The 21,685-nt window shown below is 42.3% G+C and overlaps 1 protein-coding gene across 14 annotated transcripts in view; it reads right to left on the bottom strand.

Annotated features, from left to right (window-relative positions):
- Positions 1 to 21,685, bottom strand: part of AFF3 (ALF transcription elongation factor 3) — a 597,234-nt gene that overhangs the window by 278,328 nt on the left and 297,221 nt on the right. For all 14 annotated transcript variants that reach the window (XM_054678053.2, XM_054678052.2, XM_054678050.2 and 11 more), the window contains one exon: positions 14,044 to 14,091. In XM_054678053.2, the coding sequence (XP_054534028.1) occupies positions 14,044 to 14,091 (48 nt within the window). The remainder of the gene's footprint in view (positions 1 to 14,043; positions 14,092 to 21,685) is intronic.

Raw genomic sequence — 21,685 nt, 5'->3', positions numbered from 1 at the left:
AGGTAATTAGCATAGAATCCCAGGGTGATTTTTAAAAATAATATGTACTTTACATGTAGAAATAAATCTATATTTGAGACTATTGAAAAGATATTTACAAGCACTTGAGGAATAGTTTTAAATTAATACATTATAAGTGTATAATAAGCATGCTGATCATATGATTTTAACTAGGTTTCAGAAATGTAATTACTGTTCATAGAAAGATACTTAAAAAAATGAGTAGTCATATGTTCTTTGCAGTGCTATTCACAGTAGCAAAGACATGGAATCAATCTCCATGCCCTTTAACAGTGGACTGGAGAAAGAAAACGTGGCATGTGTACACCATGGAATACTACGCAGCCACACAAAAGAATGAAATTCTGTCCCTTGCGGCAACGTGGATGGAGCTGGAGGCCATTATCCTAAGTGAATTAATGCAGGAACAGAAAATAAAATACCAGGTTCTCACTCATAAGTAGGAGCTAGACACTGACTACACAGAGACATCAGGATGGGAGCGATAGACACTGGGGACTACCAAACGGCAGGGGCTGAAAAACCACCGATCGGATATACCCGGGCTCACTACCCAGATGAGGGGATCACTTGTACCCCAAACCTCAGCATCATGCAATATACCCATGTAACAAACATGCCATGTACCCCCCAATCTAAAATAAGATTAAAATTATTAAAAAAGAATATAAAATCCTTTTTTTTTTTGGAGATGGAGTTTCACTCTTGTTGCCCAGGCTGGAGTGCAGTGGTGCGATCTCAGCTCGCTGCAACCTCCACATCCAGGGTTCAAGTGATTCTCCTGCCTCAGCCTCCCAAGTAGCTGGGATTACAGGTATGCATCACCATGCCCAGCTAATTTTGTGTGTTTAGTAGAGACAGGGTTTCTCCATGTTGGTCAGGCTGGTCTTAAACTCCCAACCTCAGGTGATCCACCTGCCTTGGCCTCCCAAAGTGCTGGGATTACAGGCGTGAGCCACAGCACCCAGCCCAAAATCCTTAATATTTTTAATTCCACAGAACCACAGATCTCTAATTGTTTGAAGTCACAATAAAAAAGGCACTAAAATAAAAACTTACTAACCAAAAACTGCAATAATAAAGAATGAACTGCCCATAGGATATAACTTTTATAACTTTCTAAGGAATCCAGGGGAGAGAGAAATACACACACTTGCATACATAGGTGTACCTTATTAGTGTGTGTATGGGAGTTATGATAAATAAAATATATCAGCTAGTGCTAGCATATGATAATGCCTTTCAAACCTAGTATCTGGAGACACATGAAGAGGTCCACCTACCCTGAGCTGTCATCAGAAACTGAAGTTGCTTAGGAACGTAGTGCTGGCAGAGGGAGGGTCTCTAGAGTGCGGAGGTGCTGCACACGGCACTTTTCTAGAATTTCTGAGGTACAAGTGGGCCCAGGAATGGAGTTCTGGGCCAATGAAATAATGGCTCATGTTCAAAAAACAGTTAATTTAGGAGGCTAAAGAACCCCAGCGGTGGGTTAGCGATTCTGAAATTATGGGCTGTGTGGACTGCTTCCAAAATCAGAACAAAATAACATGCAAATAAATATGGGAGCATGCTGGAAGAGTTCTGGAAATAGGTCTGAGTTCCAACCCTGCATTTTCCCAATACTTACATTCCACTGAATCCAATGAGCATAAAAACAAAGAATGGCACATCCACACATCAGATTTATCAGAACGTATAAAACGATGGATAAATGCAATGGCAAAGGAGAAATTAGGTTTCTGAGGTTTTTTAGGTTATAATAAACTAAATGATTACAAGACTATAAAAAGGTAATTACGTCTTATTTAAAATATATGATTATTATCTAGATAGATGTTCTAATATTTCAAGGCTTATATTGCTTTCATCCTCAAATGATCATTTTCTACCTTAGAAATTATTTTCTAAGATCTGTGTGTGTACAATAGTAATTTGCAGCAAATCAGTGTAATTTCACAACCCTTAATTTGAAAAAATAACAGAGGACACTGTATGTGATTTTCATGATAATAAATACAAATTTAAAATGTATGTTTCGAGTTGATCACTTTGGATAGATGTGTTTTAATTGTTCCAAGAACTGCTTTACACAGAGCATATTAGCAGTGGAAACAGTTTTGACTTCCAGCCCTTGATTCTACCAGCAGCAACATGGTAATTAACCAAATTATCCCTGCAAATGTATTAGCTTGATTTCTTCAACTTGTAAAAATTCATTACCTATCAAAATGAAAGGCTTAGTCTCATGAAAGATACTCAGGATAAAAGTGGCAGATACAAAAAGTCTGAGTTTTCTGACACACACTTTAGCAGGAGCTGCTGCACTCCCTCCTGTTTCTAGCCCTCAGGGGTTAGCATGTGAATTTTCTTCTCTCCTGCATTTGTGCCAATTGTACAATGTGTTCTAATGCTTCCAGGTAGCACAACAGTCTTGGCAGTCCTTGGAGAGCTCATGTTTTAGTGGATGGTGCCTTGAACCATTTGCTTCAGGACTAGAAGGACAAAAGGGTGAAGAGCAAGAGGTCAAAATCATTCATTCATTATTCTTCATCCATTTATTCACTTAAAAAATTTTTTTTTAATTTTTTGAGATGGAGTCTCACTCTCTTACCCAGGCTGCAGTGCAGTGGTGTGATTTCGGCTTACTACAACCTCTGCCTCCCAGGTTCAGGTGATTCTCCTGCCTCAGCCTCCTGAGTAGCTGGGATTACAGTCACCCGCCACCATGCCCAGCTAATTTTTGTATTTTTAGTAGTGACGGGGTTTCACCATGTTGGCCAGGCTGGTCTCGACCTCCTGACCACAGGTGATCCACCTGCCTCGGCCTCCCAAATGCTGGGATTACAGGCGTGAGCCACCCCATCTGGCCATTTATTCACTTTTTATTAAACATCAACTATGTGCCGGTCATCATGCTCACCCCTGGAGGTAGATAACAACAGCCCAGGAGAAAATAAGAAAGACCATTACATATTAAATATTGTAATAAGAATAAAGTGTAACTGACAGCATGGAAGAGGAACCTCTAACTCAGACTTTGGGAATCACAAAGGCTTCCTGGAGGGAGTGACATCTCTAGTGAGGCTTGGAAGATATGCAGGAGTCGGTCAGCTAAATGTGTGGTCAGGGGTAGGCAGAGCATGTGCCGGGGTGGGGAAGAGCATGAGTTGCGCCCAGAGGTGATGGTGAGAGCAGTGGTTACGCCTGCAGAAGTGCAGCATGGAGTGTGAGGGGCAACATGGTGAAAGATGAGTCTGGAAGCATATGCACGGCCACAGCATGTGCGACTCTGCAAACCACGTCTGGGGGTCTCTGGCCTGACTCTATCCTGAACTCAGGGGAGAGCCACGAACAGGTTTCCAGCAAACCTATGCTTTGGAAAGTGGATTCTGCCTCCATCGTGGAGACTGGTGGGAGGCAGAGGGCTGGCAAGCAGGTCTCTGGAGTCATGTAGGAAAAGGATGGTGGATGAACAAGGAGATAGCTGGAGGTAAAGAGAAGTGGACCCACTGGAGGGAGACAGAGCTGACAGGCTTGGTGAGGAACTGAACATGGTGAGTGTGAGGGAGAAGAAGAACCCAACAGCATGGACAGCCGGGGAATGAAGATAATCCAAGCTGCAGGAAAAGCCAGCAGAGGTGTGAGATAAGTTAAGGTGCAGGTGTCCATGACACATCTAAGTGGAGCAATCTGGTGGCCGCTGGGCAGGTGACAGAAGTTCAGGAAACAGAGCTGGGTTTGAGACACACTTGAGACCCATCCCCACACAGATGTTACCAGTCACCATGGAAGTACAGCATGTGAGTAGAGAAGAGTCAGGATGGGACCCTGAGGAACACCAACATCAAGGGGGACTTACAGGAAGACAGGTCCACGTAGGAGACCCAGGAGAAAGGACCACAAAGTGGGTGAACCCAGGAGGGTGTGACAGAGACACCAAGGGCATGAGCATTTTCACGTGGATCCTGCAGTCAGCAACATCAAATGCCTGCCAGAGATCACATGGGGAAATGCTCTCTGTACTTCTGATAAGCAAGCCTGGGGTGGTAACCTCAGTAAAAGCCATTTCAGGAAGGAAGGTGGTGGGAGAGATGGCAGTTGGTTGAAGGGGAAATGAAAGTGAAGACACAGAGAGACTTTGGTCTGGAGAGTCTAGTTAGGAAGGAAGAAAGAGCTTCAAGCAATGTAGCACTGAAGATATATATATATGTATATATATACACACATACATATATATATATACATATACATATATATGTACACACACACACATACGATGGAAAGAGTCTGTATGTGTTTACTGAGAATGAGACGCTAGCAGAGAGGCAGAGGTTAGAAGAGGGCAGAGAGAGGAGGTGCTCACTCCTGTGCTGGCTTCAGTAGTGCCTGTTTCACTCACCCTTGTACCCCCAGCGCCGAGAACAGAGCCTGGCACAGTGACTGTCTGATGCCACTGGCCCAGGGGTGCTCACTGGATGGCATCCATCTCTCTGGGGACAGAGAAGGTGAAGCGTCTGTGGAGGGTGACGAGGACAGTGACAAGGAGGTGCTGGTGTCACAGGTGTGCCGCAAGCAGGGATGGTCTGAGCCAGGCATTCCCAATGGGCACCTTACAAAATTGGTTCTTGGGGATGAGAAAACCTTACTCTGTGTATAAAGCACAGACTCACATACCATATACAAACAGACATGCGGTATCTCTGTGGTATTAGAATTTCATTTGGAAGCAATTGGGAGAAAGTGTCTTAAAGGTTCCTGAGGGGGTTGATAAAGTCAATGGTAAAATGACTGAAGGATACCCTCCAAGTCAGTAATGCTGGTGAACGTTGCATTGATGGTGAGCTCCAGTGGGGAATAAGTCACCCTTCAAGGAAGAGAGCATTGTTTGGTTACTGTGATCCTGCCCTGGCAGTGAGATCCAGCATAAAGCAGAGGTCGCAACCGGCTGGCTGCCTGAAGGGGTCCACGATCCAGGCCTCCAGCACTGGCTGCTGGAGAGAAGCAGCCTGGACTCCAACCTGTCAGTCCTGGAGCAACTCAGGAGCAGTGCAGACCAGAGAGTGGACAAGCAAGGCAGCAAGCACAAACGTGTAGCGAGCTAGCAGAGACCGCCATGAGACGGACCCACTTCCAAAGGGGGCCATGACTCAGTATAACGATCCCAGCCACAGGCTGAAACCAGCAAGGCTTTTGGGGAGAAACACTGTAGTGCCCTTAGGGAATATGATGGGGGCAGTAATGGGACTGAAAGGTCTTTGGTGGCTTACACTCGAGGACCTGTTTGCAAGAACCAGCTGCCTGATGGAATTCCTAGGTCAGAGTGAAAAGTTAAAAATGTTGGGTAGAGCTGAAGTTCACAGAACCCTTCATGCTAGGGATTTTATGGCACAAGAATTACACACACACATCACACATGTACACACATCTACAAAAATACTTTTAGTAGAATCTTATTTGCCTTCATATTTTAAGTACTAATATCACTTCAGCAGATATTTTGGTGTCTCTACAGTAAGTCCTCACTTAGTGTCATCAATAGGGTCTTTGAAACTGAGGCTTCTAAGTGAAATGCTATATAATAAAACCAGTTTTACCATAGGCTAATTTTGATATAAACAAGAGTTAAGTTCCTACAGCACATTTCTGATCACAAAAACATCACCGAACTTCTCCATAAGGTCCAAACACTTTTAATATTAAACACTGAAAAAATGTGAGCTATGCATACATTAAGAAAGATTAATTAAACCAGAAAAATACCACTCAGGACATAGGCATGGGCAAAGACTTCATGACTGAAACACCAAAAGCAATTGTAACAAAAGCCAAAATTGACAAATGGGATCTAATTAAACTAAAAAGCTTCTGCACAGCAAAAGAAACTATCATCAGAGTGAACAGGCAACCTACAAAATGGGAGAAAATTTTTGCAATCTACCCATCTGACAAAGGTCTAATATCCAGAATCTACAAGGAACTGAAACATATTTACAAGAAAAAAACAACCCCATCAAAAAGTGGGCGCAGGATATGAACAGACACTTCTCAAAAGAAGACATTTATGCGGCCAACAAACATATGAAAAAACACTCATCATCACTGGTCATTAGAGAAATGCAAATCAAAACTACAATGTGATATCATCTTAGGCCAGTTAGAATGGAGATAATTAAAAAGTCAGGGAACAGACCCTGGCAAGGCTGTGGAGAAAGAGGAATGCTTTTACACTGTTGCTGGGAGTATAAATTATTTCAACCATTGTGGAAGACATTGTGGCGATTCCTCAAGGATCTAGAACCAGAAATACCATTTGACCCAGCAATCCCATTACAGGGTATATACTCAAAGGATTATAAATCACTCTACTATAAGGACACATGCACAAGTATGTTTACTGCAGCACTATTTACAATAGCAACGACTTGGAACCAACCCAAATGCTCATCAATGATAGACTGGATAAAGAAAATGTGGCATATATACACCATGGAATACTATGCAGCCATAAAAAGGATGAGTTCATGTCCTTTGCAGGGACATAGATGAAGCCATCATTCTCAGCAAACTAACACAGGAACAGAAAACCAAACACTGCATGTTCTCACTCATAAGTGGGAGTTGAACAATGAGAACACATGGACACAAGGAGGGGAACATCACACACCAGGGCCTATCAGAGGGTGGAGGGAAAGGGGAGGGAGAGCATTAGGACAAATACCTAATGCATGCAGGGCTCAAAACCTAGATGACCAGTTGATGGGTGCAGCAAACCAACATGGTACATGCATACCTATGTAACAAACCTGCACATTCTGCACATGTATCCCAGAGCTTAAAGTAAAAAAAAAAATAAAAATAAAAAAATAAAAAACCAAGTAAGATACTTACTTATACCATTCTTGGTGAATCAGTGAGTGACTGCAGTTGCAGTGGTGGTGGTTTCCATCAAGGAATAAACGTCTGCAAAGCAAAAATTGTAAGGAGCACCTCCTCCTGCCACGAAGTTTAAAGATAATCACGGGCCAGGCCCGGTGGCTCATGCCTGTAACCCCAGCACTCTGGGAGGCCGAGACAGGTGGATCACCTGAGGTCAGGAGTTCGAGAACAGCCTGGCCAACATGGTGAAAACCCTTCTGTACTAAAAATACAAAAATTAGCTGGGTGTGGTGGCGGGTGACTGTAACCCAGCTACTCGGGAGGCTGAGGCAGGAGAATTGCTTGAACCCAGGAAGCCGAGATTGTGCCACTGTACACCAGCCTGGGTGACAGAGTGAGACTCTGTCTCAAAAAAAACAAAAACAAAAACAAAATAAAACAAAGACAATTACAACAGGACCTGCTCACCTAGTGCTTTCATACCACGCTGTTTATTGTTGTGCATCTGTATGATTATTGTAGACTTGAAGATTTGTATGTTAGAATCATTTCTATTCATTCATTCATTTTCAGGCCACTTATCCTAGTTCAGTGGGGCGGGTGGTTGGAGAAAGGCGGGCGCCAGCCCTGGTCAGGACGCCAGCCAGCCCCTGGCAAGGCACGCTCACACACACCCACACTCACTGACACTAGGACTGTGAAGACATGCCAGTGAACCTAAAGGGCACATCTTTGGGATGTGAGAGGAAACTGGAGTCCCTGAGAAAACCCACACAGACTTGGGGACAATGTACAGGCTCCACACGTGGTGGCCCTGGATGGGAATTGGGTTTTTTTCTCATCAACCTTATAACAAAACAAAGTTGAATGAAATGATGTTATCTGAGCATCTGCTGTATGCTTCTTAATTAGCATTCTAAAAATCCTTTTAAATGCCTTAAAATACAATAACTATAAAAGTAATCTTCAGTTTTCATCTCCAGTAAGTTTTCAAAGTCTGATGAATACGTATGGTGATATTAAGTATGGGAACAAGAAAGAAAAAATAAAATTGCATTGGTTCTCTTAAATAAAGTTAACAAACGACATAAACCAGGTTAGCTGGCTAGTACTGAACACTAGCATTTCACTGTCGGAGAAGAACACTCAAATGAAACCCAGATTGAAAATAAGTTAAGTGTTTGAGGAATTTACACATTTGAAGGTACCGATAGATACTATGATTTGACATGTATTAACCTTTTCAACTCTGTACAGTTAAAAAACACTGCAATCGAAAACCTCATTCATGGATAAAGATAAAAATTTGCACTTATTGTTCTATGTGATTCACATTTAAGCCCTTATTTTTTGAAAATGCTCACTAAAATATAAAGAAGAAAAAACTATAAAGATGTTATGAAAATGCGAACGGACTATATGGATGACAATGTGTAGTCCAATGGCCCACACACATATGAGGCCAGTAAGGTTGTTATCTCTCAGCTCCAATCCCACCCTTCTACCCTCTTGTTTTGTGTTGCTGGGGCTGGACTCTCTGCAAACCACCTTTCAAGGACATACTGCTGTTGAAAGAAGCACACCTCTATTTGTTTTCTCCTCTGCATTCCTCCTGTAACTCACTAATCCCACCTGCTCAGTGCCTTCTGCATGTGGCAGCTGTTCAAAGGTACTGAGTACATCTACATTTGACGTACTTGCGTCAGTCCTCTAGTGTAGTGCTGAAGTTCTCCAAGTATCTCCAAGAAACTATGAAACCTTTGCACAAAATATTGACAAACGCCCCATGAAAAGATATTGACTGCAGTATCAGAACCCGCTTTTTACTGTTAGGGCAGAAGTTATAATCTCACAGACTTTTAGATGCTTGGGCTGCTAACATGCCCTTCATCTTCTAGGCATATGGTTCTGCAAACAACTTTGTGATTTCTAATGATGTGCATCAAAACGAAACAGGTGAGTATCAAAGGGCGAAGCTGTTCATTCTCAACAGGAGCTTCTGGACTTCCAGTATTCCTTTACCCATCACCCCAAAGCCTCCGGGCTCAGAACAGATTCTGAATTAAGGTGGTCTCTTGTCCCACCTCTGCTAGAAAATGAACACCTCCAGAGTCACTGCCAAGTCCACAGATTGTAGTCACAGGGCCCTGCAACATAGTGGCAAGCTGTTGGCCACAGCTTGCAGGCACCAGGGTGCCCTTAGCAGGTAGAAGTGGAGCCCTTTAGGAAGGGCTTTTGGTTTCACCCCAAAGGATTAGCATAATAGCATTTATGAACAATTAATCTCACAGATATAAAATGAGATATAAAAGTGTGGTATTTCTGTCCCTAACCGTTCAGATGGCTAAATGCAAAACGAAAACACAGGACTACCAAGTCAACTAACTTATCTTGGCTAGACTTATTGTAGGTTTTTCTCAGTGAATTTCTCTAGCCCTCCATCGGGCTGACTTTTGTTCTGAGTTTATTTTGCTACAGCAAGTAATGGGATATATTAATGGCGCACCTCTACAGTTACACCTGGATTGATTTTGCCATTGGTGGGCTTCATTTCATCACTAATGATGAAATCTTTGCTCTTGGAAACAAATGAAATAACTTATAAAGGAAACAGTATGAGCTAGAAAAAAAAGCCTGCCTGGTCTGAAGCAGGGAAGATTTGACCTAGGTCCAGCTCTGCAAATGACCCAAATAGGTCACTGAAAACAAGTTATCTCTTTGTTCTCTACCTTCCAGTAGGCAGAGAATGGCGAGTATGTTTTCATTTGATTGACATTTGTGAGCACAAGGCTTCTCTTGTCCCACCATTTGGGGTCTGTACATGTGAGGGGCTATCACGATGTGCATTTCCCAAGTCAGTGCCCTCAACTCACAAATCTCCCAGGACCACAACTGGAAATCATCCCATCCAGGATGCTCCTGAGTTTCTGGAAAACCAAGGAAAAAATGAGTTCCCTTTATTTGCCTCAAGTTTGTTCCACTATAATGTCAGGAAACTGGCTGAGGTCTCCAAAATTTAAAGAAGTACTAATTACCCCCTTCAGATAAACAGAAAATGCAACTCTATGTAAATATTCCCTAAGAATATTTTGCAGCACACTGGAATTAAATTAGTGCTAAAGATGATGAGAGCAAGAAAGTAATCTGCTCAGATGTTACACTGAAATTGTCTCTAAATTCATTCCTTAAGTCCAAACCAGAATCTCAAACACTGGTCTCTTATTACAAAGGCACTCTACGTTATGAGTGTCTTCAACAAATGCCATGTAAAGCTGTCTTGCATAAAAACTGTACATCCTAGATTCCAGCCCAGCACCCCCACCCATTAAGTTATAAACCAATTTTATTTGCTGAACAAATGTTAATGCCATTCTACGTTAATGGATAATGCTATGAAAAGCACCTAAGTATTACAGCATTGGAACATTTAAGGATAAAATAGAGTGTAACTTGGAAAACTGCCTGTTACAAACATATGTCAGCCATGAAGCCTTCTAGCCCTGATCGTCCATCCTCACAGAACTCTGTTTTAATTTCTCCCTCAGTTAAGAGAATTTTGCAATAACACACAGATTTATTAGGTCCCAGGAATAAAACTCTCTGAGTAAGGATAAAAAATAATTATATGTTAGAACACAATGTAATATTCAAATGACTTGAAAACAGTCACCTCACAAAAATAAGAAGGACAGAGGAAGAAGTTAAAGATGAGGTTGATAACACTGGCTATAAAACCTCTGAATTTAAGTGCATAAATGCATGATCTGGCACTTTCGACTCATAAACAGGTAGAAACGGGAAACCTCCCATTCACAATGAATTGCCTGAGTGGTTTCGTTAATGAGCCAGGGGGACGTCTTCATCGAGTAAGTCAGTACAATGTTAAGAGAGGTTGCTGTGTAAGGCGTCTTCATTAGAATCCCAGCTCTACCACTTGCCAGCTGTGTGACCTTGGGCAAGTTGTGTTTAACTTCTCTTCACTTCAGTTTCCTCATCTGTAAAATGGGAATGTTACCAATGCCTACCTCATGAAGCGGCTGTGAGGGTTAAATCACAGCTTAGAACTGTGCCTCACACATAATGCATGCTCAGTCAACGTCAGCTCTTCATCACTTGGTGGTTGTTATTGTATGAGGGACGTATTGCAATTGGAAAGGGAGCTGAAGGGAAGTTACAGCCTTTCCTCCCAAGAAGTCTCTAAATTCACTGACTGCATTTTCTGTTTTCTCGAGTTTGGCTTCTGCCCCCTCTACTCCACAAAAAGGGCACTTGCAAAGGTCACCAGCAACGTTTCTGTGGTCTAATCCATTGTGTGGTTTTAGATCCTCAACTTTCTCGTCCTCTCAGAAACTCTGAACATTGAGCTTGAATCTCATTCCTTGGATTCCATGACTTTTCACTGTCATAATTTTCCCTTCACTTTTCTTGTCACTCTCTCTCACTTCCACTTGCCAGCGGCTATTCCTTCCCTTAGTCTCTAAAAGTCAGAATTTAGATTCTCACTGTTCCTCGGTCTCCAGTCTCTCTCCAGAAAAATTTACCTATTTCTATGGCGTTATTACCAATGGCATGCTAATTAATCCAAAATGTTGGTCTAACACCTCAGACCTCTGCTCTGACCTCCTGACCTCCAATATGTTGTTCTATGTTCTCTGTGTTTACTTGAATGTCCCAAAGGCACGTCAAACTCACCATGTTCAAAAATGAATTTATGATTTCCGCCCTTCCCGCAAACCGGATCTCCCCTAATGTTTCCCATGGCCGTAAGCGCACCACCAGGCATCTCTGGTCTGGACTCCTGCAATAGCCTCCCACTCCCTCTTGCTTCTCCTTTTCCCCGTGGATCCCTCTCCATAGCAGCCAGAGTGGTGCATTTAAACTGCTAATGTGATCACATCACTCTGCTCAAATGCTCAGCTGATCCACATCTTATAGGATCTACGACCTAGCTCCGTCTGCCTCTCCTGCTTAGCTTTATCTACCTACTCACCAACCATTCTGGCTTTCCCTCTCCTTGGAGCCACAATCTTGGAGGAAGCCTGGTGTGTCACAGATACACAATAAAGACTATGGGCGGTAACCAAGAGTCCTGGTGCTCGTGTTTGGAGGTGAAGAGGGGTAGAGGATCTTGGAGAATGACTGATGTCAGTGAGGCAGGCATAGACAGAAAGCCATTCCAGGAAACACTGGGAACACTAACGCGATCCCCTAGGAGCTCCCCAAATACCAACTACTACTACTAACGCCTTAGGCTGACAAGTAGGGAGAGAGAGTAAAAAGCTCCAGGCTCAACTAGTGCCACCATCATCTCTCTTTCCTCCTCGTCCATCCCGCCTCCCTTCCTGACTGCTGCTCATAGGCTAGGAAGAGTGGAATTTGGAGCTCAGTTGCCTCCTAATCCAGCCACCATCTCCACTGCCCTCTTGCACACACATGCAGACTTCAGCCTTGCATATGGACACAAATCTGTGATCCGGTGGGTCCATGTTCTCCCTTTGTTTCAGGCCTCATCCAAAGAGTGTTGTGGCACAGGTGCAGCACTGGCGGTGGGAGGGAGGGGAGGACTGGGGCGAGAGGGGCATGAGGCTCTCATCAGCTCTCTTTAGAAAACAATAACTATAAAGCTGAATGAGCTCTTGATTGTGACACTCAGTTTTATTCAAACTGAATTTTGCTTTACCTAAACTCTATCCTTTTGGTGTGTGAATTACTCAAGTCTTTATTCAAACTTTAAGCCTTGTATGGAGAACAGAATAGGAAGGTCAAAGGATGGATTTCTTCCATATCCTCAGAAGGGCCAAGAGAGAATAAGAAGGCAGAATTTTTCTACTTAGGGAAACCAAAGAGGGGATTGGTGTGTTCTAGTATTATCCTTTTGCGGACATAAACACCATAACCAATTAAAGGAAGATGGCTTAAAAATGGAATATGTGAACTGCAAATATGAAAGTATGTTGAAAGAGAAAAATAGGAAAAGTTATATCAGCATCTTATGTTGATTGTTCTTTAACTGGAAACAAAGCCCCAGAATAGAGACAATATAGATATAAAATATACTATGTATTTTATTTAACATATACTTATATACCTGAAATGAAGCTGCCTGTTTTGACAATTGCTTTCTCTATAAATCTCTGCCAGAAAAAAAATCATTATGAATTCAACAAATCACATCTCAATTAGTTATTCTGGTCAACTTGAGACTTAGATTTATTTATGAAATAATGCTTTCCAGAAAGAAAAACATCTGGCTTTTTAAAATAGTTGTTAATGTAAAATTTTAACCCAAGTAATTGTATTACTGTAATTCACTAGCAATTAAAAAAAAAGTGTGTAGGATACCCAAAAGAAAGGACCACATTAAATTAAAATAAAGTGTTGTTTTTTTTTTTACAGTAAAATTCATACCATCTGGCCTAATTTGTCTTGGTGTTTTGCCCAGTGTAGTATCAGCTTTTTGAGAACTATAAATTATTAGGTAACTCCCCTGAAAAAATATGAGTGAAGAAAAAATATGGGTTGATGACGACATCCTGATTATATGTCTGAATATTTGGGAAAAAACTGATGTGGTGGAACAGCCCAATCTAAGTCAATCTGGGCACGAAACTGGTTCAGGGAGGGAACCCACACTAGACACAACGGTGATGAAAAGGACGGGCTCACAGAGGGTGACAGGGAAAATAACATGTGAAACAATAGAGAAATAACAGTTCCAGATCCTGAACATTACCTCTTTGTCAAGTGCTTCTGATTCCAATTAAGTTTACAGGAAAAATAACCAGGCAACCCCTGCCTGACTCAAAAAAAGTACAGACTATTAAAGGACGCTTTTAAATAGCAGGGTGATAAATGGGGCATCCACATGTGAGCACCAGCGTATTTTTCATCTAAATTCTGTTCTTCTGTCTTCCAGCTGATCACTTTAATAGGGTGTCACCTCAGCCTGTGCAGAGGTGCCCAGAGGGGGTGCAGCTCCTAGATTGCTAACAGAAGTGTTGTTTCAAAAACTTATGTGACTGCTCTCAGAAAAGGTAAATGTCAAACAACAGACTATGGGCTCCTTTATCATGGAGCCGCAGGTTTCCTTTCTATTTAGAGTCTATGTCCCACAGATTGATAAGACTGTTTAAAGAATAATCTTACCCGGATTATTTCTTCAACACAGCTGTTGGTTTCTCCAGATCTAGTCTCCTGAAAGCAAAGAAAAAAAAAATTAAGCCTGATGGAATAGATTGATGACCAAACAGAAGACATGCAAGGTTCCAAATTAGTGCCCCCCGCAACAAAAAAATTCAGCAAGTTACAGGTTGAGGGGATGCCTGACCTGGGACTGGCAGACAGGCTCCTTTCCCTAACAGCCAGCTCCCACTGTGGCTGCTGCTCCCCCTTCTCTGGCTGGAGCACCACACACGCACCCCAGAGGCTCAACTGTGGCCCCTCCAACCACCCCACTTTAAGCGGGGCGGGCTCCTAGGGATACAGAACGTGACCTGCAACTATGAGCTCCATCCACCTTGGGTGCCATTAACGTGTGGAAACCATGGCCTCCGCTACAACAGTGGATCCAATTTATCCACCAAATACATGCCGTGGGCCTACCAAGTACCACAATGGTTGCTACGGCTTAAGTAAAAGTCTGGTAGTTCCACCGTCCTCAAAGCCTTGGTTTACTGGTTTGATAGGCAGAAAACTGAAAGACCAAAAAGAGAAACATCCTCTGGATGTTGGACTGGCATGTGGGGTGTCACGCTCAAGTCACTTGTTCTGTCACTCACACTGCCCTGTGCTGTGCAGATGCTCCGAGGTGCAGTGGCTTCAGGTCACAGCCGACTCTGGGGAGCGTTTTAAGTTCCAGAGATGCTGCGTGGGTCCTGCTGGCTACACAGCCAAGAGTGCAGGATGTGGGTTTGTGGGGACACAGAAGCAGTGGACGCTGGTGAAAGTGCCTACCTGTGGTCTCAGGGAGATCACTTCTCTTGGTCCTACAATTCAAGGATGTCAACCTGAGAGTAGATGTCACTGTGACATCCTGGAATGAGGCTTTTCTCCACAGTCTCTTCTCCAAGGCCACTCTCCCTTCCTCCTCACTGTTCTCTCTCTACCAGGAATGCTATCTGCACCTTTCCTGGTTTTTCTAGTTAATTTCCAAATTAATTCCTAGGAATTAATTTCCAAATTAATTTCCAAATTAATTCCTAGGAATTAATTTCCTAGTTAATTCCTAGTTAAGTCATCCTTCGAACAGCAGCTTATGCACAGCTTCCTCCGAGCAGCCACCCTGACCCTAGAGTGCTTGCCCCCAGCAGCCTCCACTTCTTCAGAGCCCTCACCACGACTGCAATTCAATAGTGAAGTCTCCAGTAATATCTCCTCCCTCTAAAACATCAGCTCCCTGGATTCCAGGGCTCCCTGTCTTCCAGCACCGTGCTCCACACAGCATGGGGCACGCCCAATAACTATTGGCTGGTGGTAGGTGTATGAGTAAATGAATGAGTTCACTTCCTGCAGTTCTGAGGGGCACGAGGCTCATCAGAATCAGCACTAGGACTTTAAAAAATATTACAAAGGTTCTACCAGTGACCGTGCCATCACACTCTCCATGCCCTGTGTCTGCCAGCTCATTCCTTGTCCTGGGGTAGAGCATTTCCTTTGAAACACTCTACCCTTCACTCGAGTAAGGCGCCAGGCTGAAGGAAGATATGTGAGGCTTGAAAAGGTCCCACACATGATCGAGACCTTCTCCTACCCAGAATTAGGGGATTTATCCAAGTCTCCCACCTGAGGCCCAGAAAGTTTACACAACTTGCCCAAGGCCACACAGAGTTACCCTATGGTAATCTCTGTTTTAACTTTTTTTTTTGAGACCGAGTTTCACTCTTGTTGCCCAGGCTGGAGTGCAATGGCGCGACCTTGGATCACTGCAACCTCTACCTCCTGGGTTCAGGCGATTCTTCCGCCTCAGCCTCTCGAGTAGCTGGGATTACAGGCTCCCACCACCATGCCCAGCTAATTTTTGTATTTTTAGTAGAGATGGGGTTTCACCATCTTGGCCAGGCTGGTCTCAAACTCCTGACTTCAGGTGATCCCCTCGCCTCGGCCTCCCAAAGTGCTGGGATTACAGGCATGAGCCACTGTGCCTGGCCTGTTTTAACTTTTTGAGGAACTGTCAAATTGTTTTCCACATTGGCTGTACCATTTTACATTCCCACCATCAATGCATGAGGGTTCTAATTTCTCCACATTTTCACCAATACTTGCTATTTTATTCTACTTTATAATAGCTATCCTAGTGGATAAGAAATGATGTCTCATTGTGGCTTTGATCTGCATTTTCTTTTTCTTTTTTTTTTTTTGAGACGGAGCCTCGCTCTGTCACCCAGGCTGGAGTGCAGTGGCGCGATCTTGGCTCACTGCAAGCTCCGCCTCCCAGGTTCAAGTGATTCTCTGGCCTCAGTCACCCGAGTAGCTGAAACTACAGGCATGTATCACCATGCCCGGCTAATTTTTGTATTTTTAGTAGAGTTGGGGTTTCACTATGTTAGCCAGGCTGGTCTTGAACTCCTGACCTTGTGATCTGTCCGCCTCAGCCTCCCAAAGTGCTGGGATTACAGGCGTGAGCCACCAGATCTGCATTTTCTTAATGACTAATGATGCTGAGCATCTTGTGTTTACTGAACATTTGTTTATCTTCTTTGGAGAAATGTTTATTCAAGCACTTTGCCCATGTTGTAATTGGGTTGCCTTTTTATTGTTTTGTTATAGGAGTGCTTTGTATATTCTGGATATCAGAAGACTCTTAGCAGATATATGATTTACAAATATTTTGTTCCATTCTATGGGTTGTTTTTTCACGCTCTTGGTAGTGTTCATGGACGCACAAAACTTTAATTTTGATGAAGTCCAATTTACCCGTTTTTTTCTTCTGCTGTTTGAGCTTTTGAATATCATATCTAAGAAACCATTGCTAAATTCAAGCCATGAAAATTTCCCTTTATGTTTGTTTTCTTTCAAGAGTTTTACAGACAGTTTTAGCTCTTTTGTATAGGTCTTTGATACAATCGTCTGGAAACTTTTAGGTGAGGTTTATTTTCTTGTGGATTATTTGGTGAATTTTCGTTAAAACAGGAATGTTATCTTTTTGCTTCATTCTAGTCTCATCATTAAAAGACCAACAACAAAATGTGCAAGGCACAGCCACTGCTACTAGTAGTGCATGAAGACAACATGCATATCTATCCTTATAAGCCAAGAAAAATAGTGTTCAATATCATGACACCAATGCTTTCACTAATACTTCACATCCTTTCCTATACTCATCCTTCCTTCTGTTTTCCCAAAAGCTTCAGTTGGCCACATACTTATTACAAGCTTTCACTCCCATTCCCAATTCCTTACCACAGGACTGCTCTAGAAACATCAACATTCTGACACTCTGATAAAATTGGATCAGAGAGCTCTTTTGGAACCTGATCCTTTTCCAGGGAAGCCTGAGGTGACCATCACAAAGGTTATATAGGAAAGTCTCAGTCGGGCCGGGGGGCTTGATGGTCACTTGGAAGGATTTCCTTTGGCGTTCATGGTGGGAATGAGTGGTCTGAATTAGAAAATGTACTGTCAAACCTACAGAATATCATGAATCATGACTCTTATCCTACTTCTAAGTCCCAACCATTTCCTACTGCGTAATATGCTGGCAGGGCAAATGCTGAATTCTCAATGTGCTTTCTGTTTTCTACCACAAAACAATTAATCAAGAAAAACTTGACCTCAGGTCCTCCTGGTGGAATCACCCAGATATAACAGCATACTACAAATACTCTTAAAATTAAACTTCGGGTTTAATTTCTTAAAGCTAAGCTTCCCTGAATATCACACTTTAATTTCCTTTGATGTAGTTTATATAAATGATAGGTTGCTTTTATAACTATCTCCCTTATAATCCTATACATTTCAACTATTCTACTCTGATAAGGAAATGCACTGAGAGAGAAATGCAGGATAGATGCCCTATTAGATACTTCTCTCATCACTGCAGACATAGATGTAGGATCTTTACACTAAGTCATCTCTAAGGCAGCTCCAACCAGAAGCCTTGATGGTCTGGACAGACATCAGGTCATTCCCTACTAGGAAGGCCCTTTGTAAAGCTAAGGAGGCGGCAGAAGTGAGGCCAGGGTGAGGGACTTCTAACAACAGTCTCAGGAAGTCCTGGCCTTAAATTACAGCATGGACAGTCTTTGGCAGAGGAACCTCTTGAGTCTTTTCAGAACACTGAGAAATGTTCTGGGGACTCAAGAAGAGTACCACATTGGTTTGAATCTCCAGGACCCCATTTAGATTGGAGTGAATCCATGGGCCACAGTATTGTAGAAAATCTGAATGGGAAAGAACTTTGGAGCTCCTTTCAGCCCAAGTCAATGACTTTAACAGATGGAGATGCCATGGCTCAGAGAAGTGAAGGGCTCTGTCCAAAAATCATTCTGGCAGCAAGGCACAGTTGAGGCAGAATCCACTCACATTTCAACACCAGCTCATTGAGTTCTCTACTATCTCATGCTGTCTCCTGCAGCTCAATCCCTAGAGCTGGCTCATGCTGAGGTAACCTGCATGCTCACAGTATGAAAATAAAAGAATGCAGGTAGTATTGGGGTAAATTTCCTCCTCCTTTTCCACGTGGCACATTACTCAACGCTTGATCATTGCCTCTCACTAGCTAATCTCCAACACTACACGCGTAGACCAAAGGGGGAAGAGAGGAGAGGGGAAGTAGAGAGAAAAAGTCAAATCTACTACCCCTTCTGTGACATTAAAAAATAAGGGGTAAGGGTTTGTGTCCTTAGAAGTAGGAGGATGGAATTCCACCTTATCTTTTCCAAATTACAGAAAGCGTAGGTAGATAGGTAGGGTTGGGGTTGGGGGATCTGGGGACGTTTACCTTCTTGAGGTCTTTCTCAAATCTGGTTTCAGCTGCAGTTGTGTGCTTACTTTGATTATATTTACATTTTGAAAACTTTCCATGTTTATGAACAAGATTAAAATATGCATGTAATTTACATCTCCAAATTCGTGTTTATATTTTTCACAATAAAGTTATTGCTTTCCTTGGAAAGGTACCCACTGAGAAGGAAGGCTGCACAATGCACATTTTAATTACTCTGTATTTTTTGACGGTTTGTAGCTGTTGTTTCATGCTGAGTTGCTGAGCTGTTGCTCCGTATTTACTCCAACTTTGATGAACCCACCTCATTTTCCTATCATTACATTTTGAAATCTGTCATAACAGTCTCACCTCATTGAACCTCCAACTAAACTTCAATTAAGAGCTAGCAACCCCAGCTGATTCTCCTCCTCTACAGCACTGTCTAGCATGTGATTTCCCTAAATCCTACCATTTAAATGTACATGCCACACACTGCCAAGAAATGTACAGAACTATGCTGTGGGTAAGTGTAGCTCGGGGAATAGCCAGGAGCATCCCATCCCTGATGGTGAAAGTCCCTAATTACCATGCCAAGCACAGAATATGGGGAGAAGCAGGGCTTAAGGAAAAAGAGTGTGATCAAATCAGTGGGAAATGGTATTTCATTGCAGAGATGGGCTGCACAAGTCCTCATTTTTGAAAATAGTTTAACTCTTTATCACACACATTTCAGGTGGAACTTGCATTCTAAAATACTACTACTTTCAAGTCACAACGCCTTTGTTTATCTTCAAGCACTCAAAAGACCCTCAAGCATTTAGAAATTGTGTATCCCATGTACAGTCTTAAACACTCCTGCAGAAATATTTTTAAATCAATCTATTCTTGATTTATCAAAAACCTGACATACAGAAAGTTAGGTATGCTGTCAATACCACAAAAGCATTGGTGAGAATCTGAGCTCAAATGCAGGGACCATCATAATTCCATGGGAAGCCCATCCCTACAACTATGTCTCCTGCCTTATCTTTAAGGATAGGGCCACCTGTGAACAGAGGCAGACAGCCAGTTCTCTCCCAAATTCAGCCTGTCTCACACCTAACCTGTACCATCCCCTGTCAGGGGCTTCACTCTGCTCCCAATCCCCAAGCTAGAAGCCCAGCTGCCTCTGAGCCTCCTCTGATCCTCCTGTCTCCACCATCATCTATATATGTAGATGAGGAAAATGCAAAGGAAAAATACACAAACAGCCAGGGCTTTAACAGAGCATCCAAATGAGATATGCTAGGAAAAAGGAAGAGAAATATAATTATTATAGTTAGAAGTATTTAATCCATCCCTATTTTTCCTAACAGACAAAGGATACAAAAGCTCAGCTTCAATACTCAATTTTAGGGTCCTTTTAATGTATTGTATCACCAAGGGAAAATAAGTCAACTGTATTTATATCAGCTTACAGAGTGTTTATCATAAATCCAGAAAAACTGAAACTCACTGTTATTTTAAAATCGTTAATAATTATATTAGTTGACTATAAACTAAACAGTCAAATCTCAATAGCTCTTCTGTGTAGCAGTAAACAATTTAAAAATATTTTAAAATCCCATCCATAATTTAAGAAAAATAAATAAGGATAACCTCAACAAGAAATGTTTGAGATTTGTTTTTAAAACTTCAGAGTTAGCCAGGTGTGATGGTGTCTGTAGTCTCAGCTACTCTGGAGGCTGAGGCAGGAGAATCACTTGAACCCGGGAGGTGGAGGTTGCGGTGAGCCAAGAGTGCACCACTGCACTCCAGCCTGGATGACACAGTGAGACTCCATCTCAAAAACAAGAACAACAACAACCAAAAGGACCAAACAAAAAAAAAGGAAAATAAAAAACTTCTGCGTTTTACTGAAAGATACAAAAAAAGACCTGAAAGGGACTGAGCTAGACTTCTCAGATACCTCCCAATTCTGGTATATGATATAAAGCCAAATCAATGTACGAAGAGGAGCAAACCACAAACTACATTAATTTTAAAAAAATTATTGAGGCAAAATTCAAGTAACATAAAATCTACCATTTTAAAGTAAACAATTCAGGGGCATTTCGTACATTCACAATGCTGTAAAACATAATCACCTCTATTTGGCTCTGAAATATTTCCACTGTTTCAAAGTAAAACCCTGTAACCAATGCGTAATTTCTCCCCATTCCCCATCAATATGAGAACTATTTTTTCTTTTTTTTTTTTTTTTTTTTTGAGACAGAGTCTTGCTCTGTCTCCCAGGCTAGAGCACAGTGGCGCCATCTCGGCTCACTGCAACCTCTGCCTCCCGGGTTCAAGTGATTCTCCTGCCTCAGCCTCCTGAGCAGTTGGGATTACAGGCATGCATCACCACACCCTAATTTTTGTATTTTTAGTAGAGATGATGTTTCACCATGTTGGCCAGGCTGGTCTCAAACTCCTGACCTCAGGTGATCTGCCCACCTCGGCCTCCCAAAGTGCTGGGATTACAGGCATGAGCCAGCATGCCTGGCTTACTTTTTACAATGATTTTACTGTATTAAAACATTTTACACTGCACTGAAAAGAAGAACATGAGAAAATGTTCATGGGTACCATTTGCTTGTACTGGTAGATTTTCCAGTGGATGTGCTGCCTCTCATTTACATGTTTCTGACCAGTTCCTAGCAGAGAACTCAGTACAACAGAGCAGGCATGCGATTATATTTGTTGAATGAATAAATTAATGGCCAATACACTAAAAAAAAAAAAGACTATTTACAAAATGAAAGTCCTAAACTTTATAAGAATAATGCCGGTTATCTACATTACAAAGAAATGTCTTTGCTTTATCCAAAAACTACTACAACAGCA

Source organism: Pan troglodytes, chromosome 12 (assembly GCF_028858775.2).
Source record: "Pan troglodytes isolate AG18354 chromosome 12, NHGRI_mPanTro3-v2.0_pri, whole genome shotgun sequence".
Lineage (NCBI taxonomy): Eukaryota > Metazoa > Chordata > Mammalia > Primates > Hominidae > Pan > Pan troglodytes.
Note: the sequence above shows the minus strand (reverse complement) of the source record. Positions and strands in the feature narration are given on the sequence as shown.